The sequence below is a fragment of the Scaptodrosophila lebanonensis genome, unplaced genomic scaffold, assembly GCF_003285725.1.
Source record: "Scaptodrosophila lebanonensis strain 11010-0011.00,11010-0021.00 unplaced genomic scaffold, SlebRS2 tig00000053-arrow-pilon, whole genome shotgun sequence".
Taxonomy (NCBI): domain Eukaryota; kingdom Metazoa; phylum Arthropoda; class Insecta; order Diptera; family Drosophilidae; genus Scaptodrosophila; species Scaptodrosophila lebanonensis.
The window spans coordinates 6,271,671-6,285,385 of NW_022060548.1; the positions used below are offsets into that span (position 1 = coordinate 6,271,671).

Below are 13,715 nucleotides of genomic sequence, written 5' to 3' on the forward strand. Positions count from 1 at the left end.
CTGGGCAATAAAAGCGTATTCAGCGCGCAGTTCCCGCCATGTGGGTGGTCGGTCGGTCCGTCTGTCGGTCTCTCGGTCGGCGTTATGCTGAGCATACAACGGCAAAAATGCCTCAGCCCTGGCCTGATTTATGCTCACAGATCAAGCGAAAAGTATTGGGACTGACTTAGGACTGGACTACCTTTAACAAAAAATGCAACAAACAAAGGTATCTCATGAAAGACTTTTGAAGGAAATTGGTAAAATTATTGTTTAGCTTATGACGTAATGACAGAAGAAAAAAAATATGTAAAAAAGAAATAAAGTTAACAGATTAAGCATTATAGAGATCTCTATATATTTTTCTATATATTTGTAACTACTGACGTTCATAAAAACCGTCTGTCTGGCGACATTACTTAATAGTCTTATTAATTAAAAGCTTTCAAAAATAACATTAAATTTAACTAGCCAAAATATTTGTTTAATTAATTAAATTTTAATTGCAACTTATTCACTGAAATGACAAATCAGCCTCGGAATATACATTTTCACAGCTCTGGGGTCTTCCTGGTTTCATTAAACCTTGTTCCAAGGAATACAATTGTCTAGCGTGCTGCTTGAATATTTATTCTGCGTTTCAGCAGGGATTTAGAAACAACTCCTTCTTTTCGTTTACATGTTTTGAACTAAGATTTCGAACATTGTCACCCTAGGCAAGCAGAATCCAAGAAAGGCTTACATTCACCGAGCCCATGTATATTTTTAGCCCCTGAAAAGTCTGTTATTGATTGAATTTAAATAAATAAAATATTTGTATTGAATTTTTGTTTTCTTTCAACTTTATCAGGAAAAATTTTTATGTTACTAACTGCCAGAATTTTAAATGGAATTCCAATTCATATTTTGCAAACCCTAAAGCTTCATCGAAACCATATATATTTTTAAGATAGCCCCTGAAAAGTCTGTGATAAGTCTAAATTATTGATCGAATTTATACAAATAAAATATTTGTATTGAAGTTTTGTTTTCTTTGGACTTTATGAGGAAAAAGTTTTATGTTACTAACTGCCAGAATTTCAGCTTCATCGAACCCATATGTATTTTCAAGATAGCCCCCGAAAAGTCTGTGAAAATACTAAATTGTTAATCAAATTTAAGCAAACAAAATATTTGTATTGAATTATTGTTTTCTTTCATTTATGGAATTGCTATTCATATTTCGCAAACCTTGAAGCTTAAGATATAAGCTTGACTACAATTTGAGATAATTTATCAGATTATAAGAATTAAGAATCAGGGAAATTCAGTTATGATTGCTGATATATTACTTATTGGCTTACCATTACTTATGAGGAATATTGCGATTGGAAAACTTGACGCTAGTTAATATACTTTCAATTCTTTGCAGGCGATAGCCATTATCCCATGTCTTACGTCTTGGGACTAATGTAATTATGTTCTCCTAGTTGCTTATCAAAATAATCCTAAACAGGCAAAGAAAAAAATTCCATAGTACTTATTATGTTTAGGAAACTCTGAAGTTTGTGTTTGAACAGGGAATCATTTCACAGATTAAGAGTCAAGTATTAGGGGAATTTATGCTTTGGAATTACTTGAAATCATTTGACGAGCTCAGCACTAGTCCCATTACTTATGAGACATATTGTGACTGTAGATGGTGATGCGCTTTGAAAAGTTTAGCGCTAATCACCTTCAACTCTTCGCAGGCGCTCGTGTGGAATTAATCGCGGCATTGTGCAGAGTTCATCGTCGTCGTAATCGGAATAAAAGTTGTAATAATTGAATTGATTTCTGCTGAGAGTCGAGTGTTGTGTCGGAGGGGAGAGAAGAGGGTGTTGTCTGATAAGACAGCCACTCCGGCAGTCGCATAATTTGACTTAATTGTGTCATTATGTGGCCGACAATCTGCAATTGAAGTGTCTAAAGCCGCTGTTTCAGTGGCTTATACGAATATATGTATATGCATGCATATATAAGTAGTATGGATGTGTCTGGATATGCTGGGAAAGTGCAGCCACTCAAGTCAAGTGAGTGAAGTCTGTGGCTCCTCCATTAACACCCCAAATGTCAATTAGTTGGAATTGTTTCTACTATCTGTTTCGGTTGCTCAAGTTTGTTGACCTTTGTTCGGCATGAGCACGAATAATAAATAAATGTTCATATCTTGCTGATATATTTATTATTTTGTCAAGTCAATTATTTACACTTGTCACTGAAAATCGACAAAATTTATGTTTTGATCTCTGCAACAACAAACAAATCGCACATTCGTTTGCAAATCATTTTCAAATTCAGCCAATTCGATAATTTACACTCAATGCTGCTGCTCATAATATTTGTCATGATTGATTTCTATTTTTGTCCTTTTCCATTTCAAATTCTTAAGAATAGACCATATTCAGAGCAACTGAAGCATTGGGGGCTAATTATTTTTATGGCTAAGAGTTTTTGTTGGGATAACCAGCAGCACCGATCGATGCTGATCATCGACTGTTTGGGAGTTTTGGAAGGTTATACAAATATAAAAAATACTAGCGTTCTGCCACTGCTTCGCACGGGTATTTTACACAAATTTTAAAAATTATACATTTTAAATTATAAACATAATATTGTTTGAATGATTCATGTTCTTTTTTATATTTTTTTTTGTTATTTTTTATTGAGTCAGAGCTCTATCTCTGTAAACGATATTTGTTGTTGTAATAAATTGATTTTCAGGAGTATTGCCTTAATATTTAAAGTGACAATGTTTCGAGTATGGTTCTGAACAGCATCCTCTTCAGCAGTTTTTTAGGTAATTTTTTTACACCCTCGGCGTTTTAGTAAGCATCCCTATATTTTTTGCAAATACTTGTATAATATAGCCCTTGTTAACCGGAGATGGTGTTGCTTCCCAACTGTGAAAAATGCTTTGAATCGGTAGCCTTTTCAATTCAAGTACACAAACAAACAATCAAATCATTCAACTTTATAATATTAGTATTGGCATGCCTACTATATTATAGATTTATTTAATATAATTCATAATATTTGACTCAATTGATGTTTTCCTTCGTCTTAGAGTTTCAGAGCAACTGAAATGCTGAGTGTTTCTGTTAACCTATTTAGAGTGGTTTTTTGGAGTCATAAATTGAGTTACATACACATTTATTTATTTGTATGATATTGTTTTATTTTACCAAGGAAATAGTTCATAGTTACTTGAGCTTCTCGGAAGCCCAAAAGCAGATTATGCAAAGACTTGGGATCGTCCACGTCCTTATAGCAGAGTCTCAAAAATTCGGATAAGAACAGTCAGCAAATAGCATTACTGTTTACGAACTATAGTTCATGACAATCGTTGCAGGCTGTTTTGAAAAGAAAAATACTATCGTTCCTTAGTTCTTTTCTTATAAAAGCTTCTTTCTAGTTCCTTAAACTTTGGTAGTTTATTGTTTTCAATACATCATTAATAATGCATAATGTGACAACAAAATATATTGCATTCTGATGGATAGAAATAACTTCTTCGGAGTTTGTTATTTCTATTTTTACATTTGATTTACAAGCTTTTATGAAATGTTTGCGTTAATCTCTAAAAAACTCTAAGAACATCAGTAAAGTATGAAAGATTCGAACTTTTCTTTAATTTCTTTAGATTTCAAAGGACATTTGTATATATTATTATTAGTATTCGTAAACCGTTGTTATCTATAAAAGTTTCTGTGTAAATGTTCGGTTTAAAGCTTTTATTTTTATTAATAGACCTAATAGTTCCGTTGATTAAATGAGTTCTAATAAAAACTAGTTATGTAATAAAAACAATTTTGTGTGGGGCTGTTGAAGAGAAAAAATTAAAAAGGTCGACACAAACCACCCTAATACATAAGGTACAAAAACAAATTAAAGTCGAATAAAAAAACTAGTTTGAATTAGAAATATTTTTCAACCTTGGCAGAAGAGAATTCCAATTTGAACGGCTAATTCGTTTCAAATGTTACAAATCGCCACCTATAGTTCAATTTATATGTTCCTGGCAAGCAGTACCACTCGATTGCATGGTATTGGCAGCACTGTTGCTGTTTTAACACTGCTTTACTAGGCAGCACCAACGGAAAGGTACACGAATGGTAGCACTGTTGGCGGGTATAATTCAAATGGCAGCACTGTCTGGCAGTGCAGGAAATAACCGTCACATAAAAAAAATAAACCAGTAAATTGTTTTCACAGTTTTGCCGCATTTCCATATAATTTATTTAATTTAGCTAAGCATTAATTAGATATGAGGGTTACACAGCATATTTATAATGTACAGTAAATACAATAGTGTAGAACTCATTTCTAGTAGCATTTTTGAACGTCGAAATTTTTTGTAGAAGTTCTATAAACAGAAAATAGTTTTTCTAAGAATTCTAAATTTTCGGTTGAGGCTCTACAACATATTTTCAAGCTGCGTTTCAAAGTAAAGCTGCTGAATGTGTTGAAAAACTTTGTTATATTTTTTCCAATATTGAAACTTGTTTAAAGGTTCGTTTCGTAAAAATGAAAATTCATAATGTTTTCAGAGAAAAAAATCAATAGCGTGGTCGCAGGACATACAAAATACTAGCCAACTCATCTATTTGAAAATAAAATAAAAAAAAGGTTTTATTACAACTGGTTCGACCTTAAATGCGTTGCTAAGCCAAAACCACTAAACTTATTAAAGATTGACTATAATATCAAAAGATTTTGATAATCATAATAAAAGCGTTTGAAACTCCCAAAAAATATTCAGAATATTGCCAATGGATAATTTATGTTCGTACTATTATTGAGCTTATTTTAATTTTTTTTTTATGGAGAACAAATAAACAATATATTTTCTTCGTAGCGACTTTTAATCAATTTAAAGTCTTCAAATAAACATATTTAAACAGAATTTAAATGTTTTTCAAATGAAGTCTTTGAAATAATCAAGTGTGTTTAATAAAATGGAGGATTGCTTGAGTGGAATTCCAATTCTAATTTTTCAACATGTCGGTCTTAGTTGAAAATACTAAAGACAAAGAAAATTTAAAGATGGAATGGGCTTGGCATAATATTGTATCTAAGTACTTATTATTTTTCCTTCTTAATAGAATTCGTCGAAAACTTATCGCATAACTCGTTTAGAAATAACATCTTTCCTTTCAGTGAAGTGCAGTGGACTGTGAAAGCAATTTAATGATCAAGAGAGAATGCCTTGATACGACCTGATAATTTGTTTGTGTGACCATATTATTTAAGCCCTTCAAAATTATTTGTCACACTGCTCATATAATTGTTACAAAGGGTATGGAAAAAAAAAGATTTGCACAAGACCAAACCATTTGAAGTCATTTCTATTTGTATATATTAATGACTCAGAGAAGGGGGAAAAACCCGGAAGCTTCTCTTTTCTATAATCCGACCAAACAATTCTATTGTTGCTCATAAAATCATATATTAACATCTGTAGTTGTCTTATCTTTAGTATTAGAAAAAAAAAGATTGCAACTATCATTACAGGCATCGGCAATATTTTCAAGTCAATTTATAATTTGTAATCTTAAATTGATCTTAAATTCATTCAAAATTCATTTCAAAAACATGTCGCCGACTTTAAAACGCAGCTTGTAATCTGAGAATGAAGAGAAGATGGTTGCGGGAATAATTCCAACGTCTATATTTACAATAAAATGTTGTTAGAGCGAGAATAAAATGTTTACATGTGTGGTTGTTGTTGTTTCTAGGCAATTAAAATATACAAATACGTACACATATAGAGAAGCTTACATACATATATGAAACCTAATACTACTAAAGACCTATTAGGAAATTGATGGTGTGGGGAAAAACTTTTGCGCTTTTCCCATTTTGGCAAATTTGTTGTTGAGTATAATGAACAATTCACAAATAAAGCCAATCACTATGAGGTCGTAACTAGGTCGCAGGACGTGCTCCTGCTCCCGCTCCTGTTGCTGTTCTTTTAGGGGCTAGTGTTGTTGGTGGTGGTGGTGGGGGCTGGGGATATAGCAGCTTGCCATCCGAATAACGCATCAGAGTCATCAGCTTCAGCATGCGCAGCTCCTCCTTATCCGCGCTGTTGGAGCTGCTGCTGTTGTTGTTGTTGCTGTTGCTGTGGTTGTGGTGGTTGCTGTGGAGGCTGTAACGACTGCTCAGCGGCAACCGGCGGCTGTCTGCTGACTGGTCGGGTCTTTAAAATACTCAAGTCATTAACATTCTCTAAAAAGCTTTTGTTCGCTGACAATTGTTTCACGCTTGCCACATCCTTTTTCAGCTCCTCCATGTCCCGCTTCAGCTTGGCCCGTCGATTTTGAAACCAGGTGATAACCTACATATAGTTGACGATATATAATATATGTTTGGGCATTTTATGGGATGCATACTCACCTGCGCATTTGAGAGACCCAGGCCGGCGGCAATTTCGTCTCGATCGGCGGGCGATAAATATTTTTGGTATAGGAAGCGCTTTTCCAACTCAAATATCTGTTGATTAGTGAAGGCGGTGCGCGATTTGCGCTTCTTCTTCGGATTGGGCCGTGTGGCGAAAATGTTGAGTGTGGCGGGATCTGTAAAACATCGGCAATAAAAATTCGAAATCAAAATCAAAAAGTTCAAAAGCGCTGCCAGCGTAATTAATTCAAGTCGGCTAGGGCGCCATAAATTTTCAGCCGCTAAAGTGTTATATATCTGACGGGAACCGTATGATATATGCCTTTAAAGCGTGTGTCCATAAAATATTCGATTTTATGGCCACAACTTCGTACCATCAAACCAACGCACAGTGGCTTAACAGTCGAAGCTGGTGGGAAAAAGTTCATTTTTTAGCCAACAATATTTTAAAAATAAAATAAAATAATTAAATATGAATAATTGGTAGAAATTGGGAAGGTTAAAGGATTCTTTCAATATTTCTTTTGCAGTTAAAAAATATTTAATTTTAAATTTATATTTGCAAGACATCCGCTAATTATCGATTATATATATATAGATGTTTAATCTACATTTTTTGCTGGAAATTTGGCCTAATTGTGAGAAAAAGTGTGCTTTGGGAAGCTTGATTTCTGTTCCCCTTTTTTGCAATAAAAAAGTATTTAAATTGAAATTTCTATTTATTTTTAATCACATTTTTAATTTTTTAAAATCATAATTTCAAGTTTTTACTAATATTTTTTTAAAAAACTGTGCTTTGGGAAGCTTGACTTCTATTCTCCTTTTTTGCAATAAAAAAGTATTTAAATTGAAATTTCTATTTATTTTTAATCATGTTTTTAATTTTTTAAAATCATAATTTCAAGTTTTTAGCAATGTTTTTTTTTTAAACTTTGCTTTGGGAAACTTAACTTCTGTGCTTCCTTTTTCCAATGAAGGAGTATTGAAATTGAAATTTATATTTATTTGTAAGTTTTTAAAATCATAATTTCAAGTTTTTACCAATGTTTTTTTTTTTAAGTTCTTTCTGAAGCTTTACTTTTATTACTTTTATTATCTTTTTTGTATTTAAATTGAAATTTTTAATTATATTTTAAATTTTTAAAATCATAATTTCACGTTTTTATCAATGTTTTTAAATTTTAAAACCTTAACTAAATCATTAAATATATTAGAAACAGATAACATCGATAATATTTATCGATTTAATTGCTGAAAAGTTGTTTAAATAAGCGTCATTCTTTCCTTTTTAAAGTTTTATGACGCGTGAGACATGTTCTAAGTAACTATTTTATCTTTTGGTTTAATTTTCCTAGTTATATATAAAATAGTTTATCCTTCTCCTCTCTGAGTGAAGTGTTGTTTACAAATAGAAATGCCAGTTTTGATCGATAAAATATGTATCGAAGCCACTGTGCAACGTGCATCTATCAGTGTCTATTATGTGGCAAAATTTTCATTAAAAATTTACCATCGGAGCATCCGACTATTCGACCCCCTATTAGCTTTATGGCGCTAACCATTGTTAACAGTTTGGTTAACGTTTGAAAGTCGGTCGTTCGGTTGGCTGTTTGGTTGGCTTTAATGCCCAATTTTATGAGGCTGCTCACGCATGCGCACGCGGAATTCAATCAGAAATAGTTGAAACAATTTGAACAACAACAGCAACACAATTCAATGGAATTCATAATAAACAATAACACGAAGGCAACAACAAATTGTTGGCCATAAAGCGATGCAACAATCCATAACTCTGCATAGTGAAATGTCTTATGTGTACGACTTTAATGGCTTGATATCTCACCTCTGGCTCTGGCCCCCCTTCCCAGTTCCCAGTTGGGCCACTTTTGTCGATTTTTATTAGCCTCGGCATGTTGAATGATTTCTTTTATGTTTTTTGTTTTCCTAAGCGTGTTGCGATTGGATTTGATTTGATGGCCGGTATTTGTTTTTAGCATGTTTAGAGGTAATACGCCCGCTGATTGATGTTTTTGGAAAGCGTTTGGCAACGGAAATAGCCGCCAATATCAATGCCCTTACAATATATACATACTTAGTTTGTTTATTTTGATATGCGGCCTTTTTCTTCCTGCTTCTAGTTGTTGAATTTTTTATTCGAATGCAAAATATTTATACAGCCACTCAGTGGCCAGAAGAAGTGTGAGCGGAAATGTGTTTCTGTGTTCTTTTATGGTTGCAACAGGAGTGGCTGAAACAGGAAGTGCGCGCCACTATGGCAGCTGCTCGTATCCCAACCCCTGATTCTACAACAACAACAACAAAAAAACTTGAACAATTAACAATAAGGACGCCCAAAATGCTGGCCAAGTCGAGGGGTTGCTCTTATGGCCTGCTGACTGCTGTCTGCCTGCAATTGCGGTTTTGACCCAAAGCCATTTTGTCACTCCAGTGATGTGTTTATTGTCCTTAATTTATTTAAACACACGCACACGCCCCCTACCTGCCTTCTTTTTTAGACAAGGCTCGGCCTTAATGCTCTTTTTTGCTGGCAAGCAATAAATTTGTGATCTGAAGCTGGCGCAAGTTTTTTTAAATTTATTTATTTATCCACAAATGAGGCTGTCGATGTCACAATAAACAATACAGGGACAACTTATAAAGTAAAAAAGATCCACAATTTCATGAGGAAGCCGCTTCGAAGAAGTTTTATTTGTTTATATAATCTTAAATAAATAACAAATTTAATTAAAAGAAAAAAAAAACTCTTGATAATTGATTTAAACAAACTATTTTTAGTGATTCTCCACCTTTAGTTTTTAATTATATTTTATCTTTTATTATTTAATAATTTCAATTTTAATTTAATCATACTTCTTCTTTATTTTTTATTGCTATTTTTTCATCTCTTTTACTTTTTGTTTGGTTTAATAACGTTTCTGACTACTCTCTGCTGTGAATCGGGGCATACAACAATTCCCCCATATTTTTGTTATTTTTATAGGCTTTGCTTTTATTTTGTTTAAAGGCTCTGAGTTGTTTTCCTTTTTTTCACACATGAGCTTTGTCAATAAAATAAATAAATAAATAAATTTGCGACATTCTCTGACTAGATGAGGGGGAAAGCTTAAAAGCCAATCTGGCTAGTTAGTTAGAAAGGAACCCTTTCGAAGATAGCTAGGAGATGCTTTTACTGAGAAGCGGGATAGTTCAATTGATAGTAAGAAGTTCGTTATAGCCTGAGCATAAAACCCGGAAATTATTGTTCGTGGCGTAGTCAGTTGTGCAGCTATTGAGTAGAAGTGAAAAAAAGAGCTTTGTTGGTCTGAGAGGTACCCAAAAATTAATTCCACCTAAAACTTGAGAGGAACAGCAACATCTTCGGCAATGAATTTGTGGAAGATAACAACAATGAGAAGTCTGCTAAAGCAGGTTGATAAATGAAGATTGAAGAATAATGCCAGTTTAGACCACGCAACCTCGGATCCAATTGCATCCTGGTACGGGAGAAGTATTCCAGCACAGGACGTATTAGAGAGAACTGTACATAATTGGCATTGGCATAGGGGCTATCGAATCTAACAAATTTTTCTCTGAAGTACCAACAAAATCAGTCTTAGGAAATTGATTTAAAAATTGACAAAAACGTTTTTTTCAAAATCAATAAAGTTTACTTTCCGATAAAAGGTAAAACTTTAATTATCTTCAAAGATAATTTGCAATATTTGTGAAGTTAATGCTTGAGAAAGTCTTTTAAATATATCAGAACCATCAGCTTAATTTTAAGTTTCACGCTCGTTTTTAATAAGCCATTTTTTCAGGATTTATTTTGTAAAAATATACATCTATTGATAAATTTGCTCATGCACTCAATCGCATTTGTTCACTTCAATATACTCGTACACTTATGTGGGCAGAGGTTGGACCAACTTGTCCAATTCAAATTGGTCAAAACGCCACATGAACCTGCCCCTCCTCTGTCGGCGGCACGAATGGCTTCGCATGCCCGCACGTTTGGCGAGTTACGGAATCGAGGCACGCCTCTAATTAAAAGCTGGCATGTGCCTTGTCTTTGCCCGTCTTGGCCGAAACCTGGTTGTGGGTGTGTTGGGTTTGGCCATTTGTTGCGCTTAATTAATTACGAAAGCTGCCAGGGGCTGACCGGGTCATGCTAATAGCCTCTGCCTCAATCTTGGCTCTCTGCATTCAAAGTGCAGTGTCTGAGTGACAAGCATATTTGCCAAAAGAATTACGACTGCACCCACAACCAGACGCAGTCGGTGGGCACAACAAATAATGTCATCAGCATAACTAATCATTATGACAGGCCCAGAGCCTGTGACACTCGCAGAACTCTGCGGCAAGCGGCAGCAAACCAGCAACTGAGCTACAAATAACAAAAGAGTCCCTACCACTGAGATTACACTGCCCTAAAAATAGGACTAACTTAGTCCTAAAACTGGAAAAACCAAAAAAAGAAGGACATTTCAAGCATATACTTGTATAAAAGGTATGAAGCATGTTGCAAGTTAAAGCTTTGAGGGCTGAGCAGACGAAGGTAATAGATTGTTTATTGGCTGTTTAATCTTTAAGCAAATTAATTATAGAAATATTACCAAAATATTTCTACCACTGAGACCTGCCCTAAAAATAAGACAAATGTAGTACTAAAGCTGGAAAAACCAAAAAAAGAAGGATATTTCAATTTTATATAGACGAAGGTAATACTAGATTGATAATAGGCCGTTTAATCTTTAAACAAATTAATTATAGAAATATTACCAAAATATTTCTACCACAGAGACTACACTGCCCTAAAAATAAGACAAATGTACTACATCTGGAAAAAAAAGAAGAAATTTCTAGCATGTATAAAAGGTCGAAGCATTGAGGGCTGACGAATTATTAATTGGCTGTTTAATCTTTAAGCAAATTAAATATAGAAACATTACCAATATATTTTTAAACAATTTTTCATTGACTTTACTGAGAATGTTTTATGTTGTCTATGATATTAGCCATCACTTCATCAATTTAGACAGATTGTTTTAGTATCGCAATACATTCCTTCTAAGTAGTTTTTAATTTAATAATTGTTCTCCTTAGAACAGATTTTAAATAAGGAATAAATATAAAAAATTTTTTTTTTAAATTAAAAAAAAAATACTGTTCCTTGCAGATACTATATAAACACAATAGCTACCTTCTGTTTAAATTTGACCCAAACTGGCTAAAAAAGAAACAATATTTTTATATATCCCAAGATAAATCTTTCTTATTGCCTAAAAATTTGGCTCCCTTTGAGCTAATCAGAAATATATCACAGGAAAACAAATCTGGCAAGCTTTATTTTTTTTTTTCAACAAATTCTCGTTGCACTTCATAAGTGAATATACCATGTCCTTGTTCCATATTATTGCCCGACTAGGGTCTGAGCAGATCCCTCCATAAGAGCAGAAGACTTGCACTCGAACCATTTGCGAGCTTTCCCGCCAATAGGTTTCGGGCCATTCGGCTTCTAGTAGACCCATGGCCATAGCATTTGTTCTTCCGCATAAGGCAACTTGAATTCCTCTTATATTTGATCATAGAGATGTTGGTCCATTATTTGTTTCAATCCACTTTTAAGAAATATATGTATATACTCTATTTATAAAGCTCTAAAAATTATTAGTTTTCTTCCACAGTTAATGTATATATTTAAAAAGCTCTAAAAAAAGAAAAACATTTTCTTTCTCTGAAAAACTTTCCCTTACCAACATATGTAATGGATATAAACATATGTACGAATATATAAGTAGTATACTATTTTATAAATATTTATATATATATATATATTTTATTCGTAAAAAATTTCCAATTGATTTTATAATCCATTGAAAAAGAAAATTCCGCCATAAATATTTGTATAAATAAATATTTTTTAAATTTAGTTGTAAAATTTTTTCTTATTTAATTTTATTTCCCACCAATTTTTTTCCGAGTGTGAAATAAGCATAAGTTATGCCGTCAGGCAGCGTTACTAATTGAGATACAAACAAAATGACGCATTGTCCTTAGGCATGAGTTGTAAAAAGGGCCAAGAATAGGAAGGAGTTGGCACTTGGTCTTGGCCAATGGCTTACAATGACTGGCGTGCCTTATCGCCACCAAATCGAACATGGCCAGCTTTTGGAGGCACAAAGTACAGAATTAACTACCCATGCTCGTATACGAGCACACTCGTAGGTATGTAGAGCTGGCTAATGATGTTGCTGGTAAAGGTAATTAGTTAAATTAGCTGGCCATATAAATTAGCGGCAATTAATTAAATGTTGCTCAACTGCTCAGGCGCACATCATCGAGCAATGGTATCAATGGGCCTCAGAGAAGAGTGAAAAGTCAATCAAAATCTATTAGCCTGAGCTGCTTAAGTGCTAAAAAGATAAAGGAATAAAAACCAGAACACACAGTCAGAGTCAAAGCATCAAGAGTGGTGGCCACAGCAATTATGTTAATTAAGTTGAACGAGATAGATAGAAAAGAACGATTCAATTAAAGCCAACTTCAAATCAATCAGCTGGGATCAGTCTAACGCGCTTGGAGCAATGTAATAAAATGCAGACCCAGTCAGACACACAAAAGTCGAAGCGTCAAAATAAAAGCCAGCCAGAGATCTAAATCTTTAGCTACCAAGAAGATGCTTATCTGGGCAGCTAATGCCCAGAAAATATTTTAACACAAGGTGCTGTTCACACGCTCTTCAAATGCCGCAGCTTGGTCCTCTTTTTGAAAGATGAGCGCAGCTACCTAACTAAATGTGTATCGTATGTGCTACACAGAAAGAAAAAAGATATGATGATAGTTCGTATCACTTTTCGAACGGTGTTTTGAAATGTCTTTATGATTTGTTAGGATATATATTATAAAAATGCTGCCAAAGAAAATCAGAATTTTATAATTTTACCAATAATAATAATAATAGTTTTAAATAGAGCTGCAGAGCTATTAAAGGCCTTAGCCAAAATATTGATGGATTTTTGCAACGATTGTTTGATTCTTCGAAAATAACACTGATATTGTTTTTTATAAGTACAATATTTTCATCAAATTAATTTTAATTTATTTTCAAAGTTTTGCTAATTAATTATTTGTTTCCAATATTTGAGTAACCCAGCAATTTCTAATTTAATTTGAGCAGTGAGCCCTGTTTAAATAAAAAATGCATGTTGAACAATAAAAATATTTTTTAATATGAAATCGGTTTTGTTTAAGGTTAACAATTAACGATAGTATTTTTTGTTAAATTAAAGATACTTGTAATAATAATAATTAAATAT

At 33.4% G+C, this 13,715-nt stretch overlaps 1 protein-coding gene across 1 annotated transcript in view; it reads right to left on the reverse strand.

The window, feature by feature from the left end:
* Nucleotides 1-5,988: 5,988 nt before the first annotated feature.
* LOC115623877 (homeobox protein DLL-3) overlaps nucleotides 5,989-13,715 on the reverse strand; it is a gene marked incomplete at its 3' end in the record, with an annotated part of 46,072 nt that continues 38,345 nt past the window's right edge. Inside the window, exons 2-5 of the mRNA XM_030518426.1 lie at nucleotides 6,397-6,575; nucleotides 6,252-6,337; nucleotides 6,173-6,199; nucleotides 5,989-6,139 (exon numbers count right to left, since the gene is read on the reverse strand). Coding sequence (XP_030374286.1) covers nucleotides 5,989-6,139; nucleotides 6,173-6,199; nucleotides 6,252-6,337; nucleotides 6,397-6,575 — 443 coding nt within the window. The remainder of the gene's footprint in view (nucleotides 6,140-6,172; nucleotides 6,200-6,251; nucleotides 6,338-6,396; nucleotides 6,576-13,715) is intronic.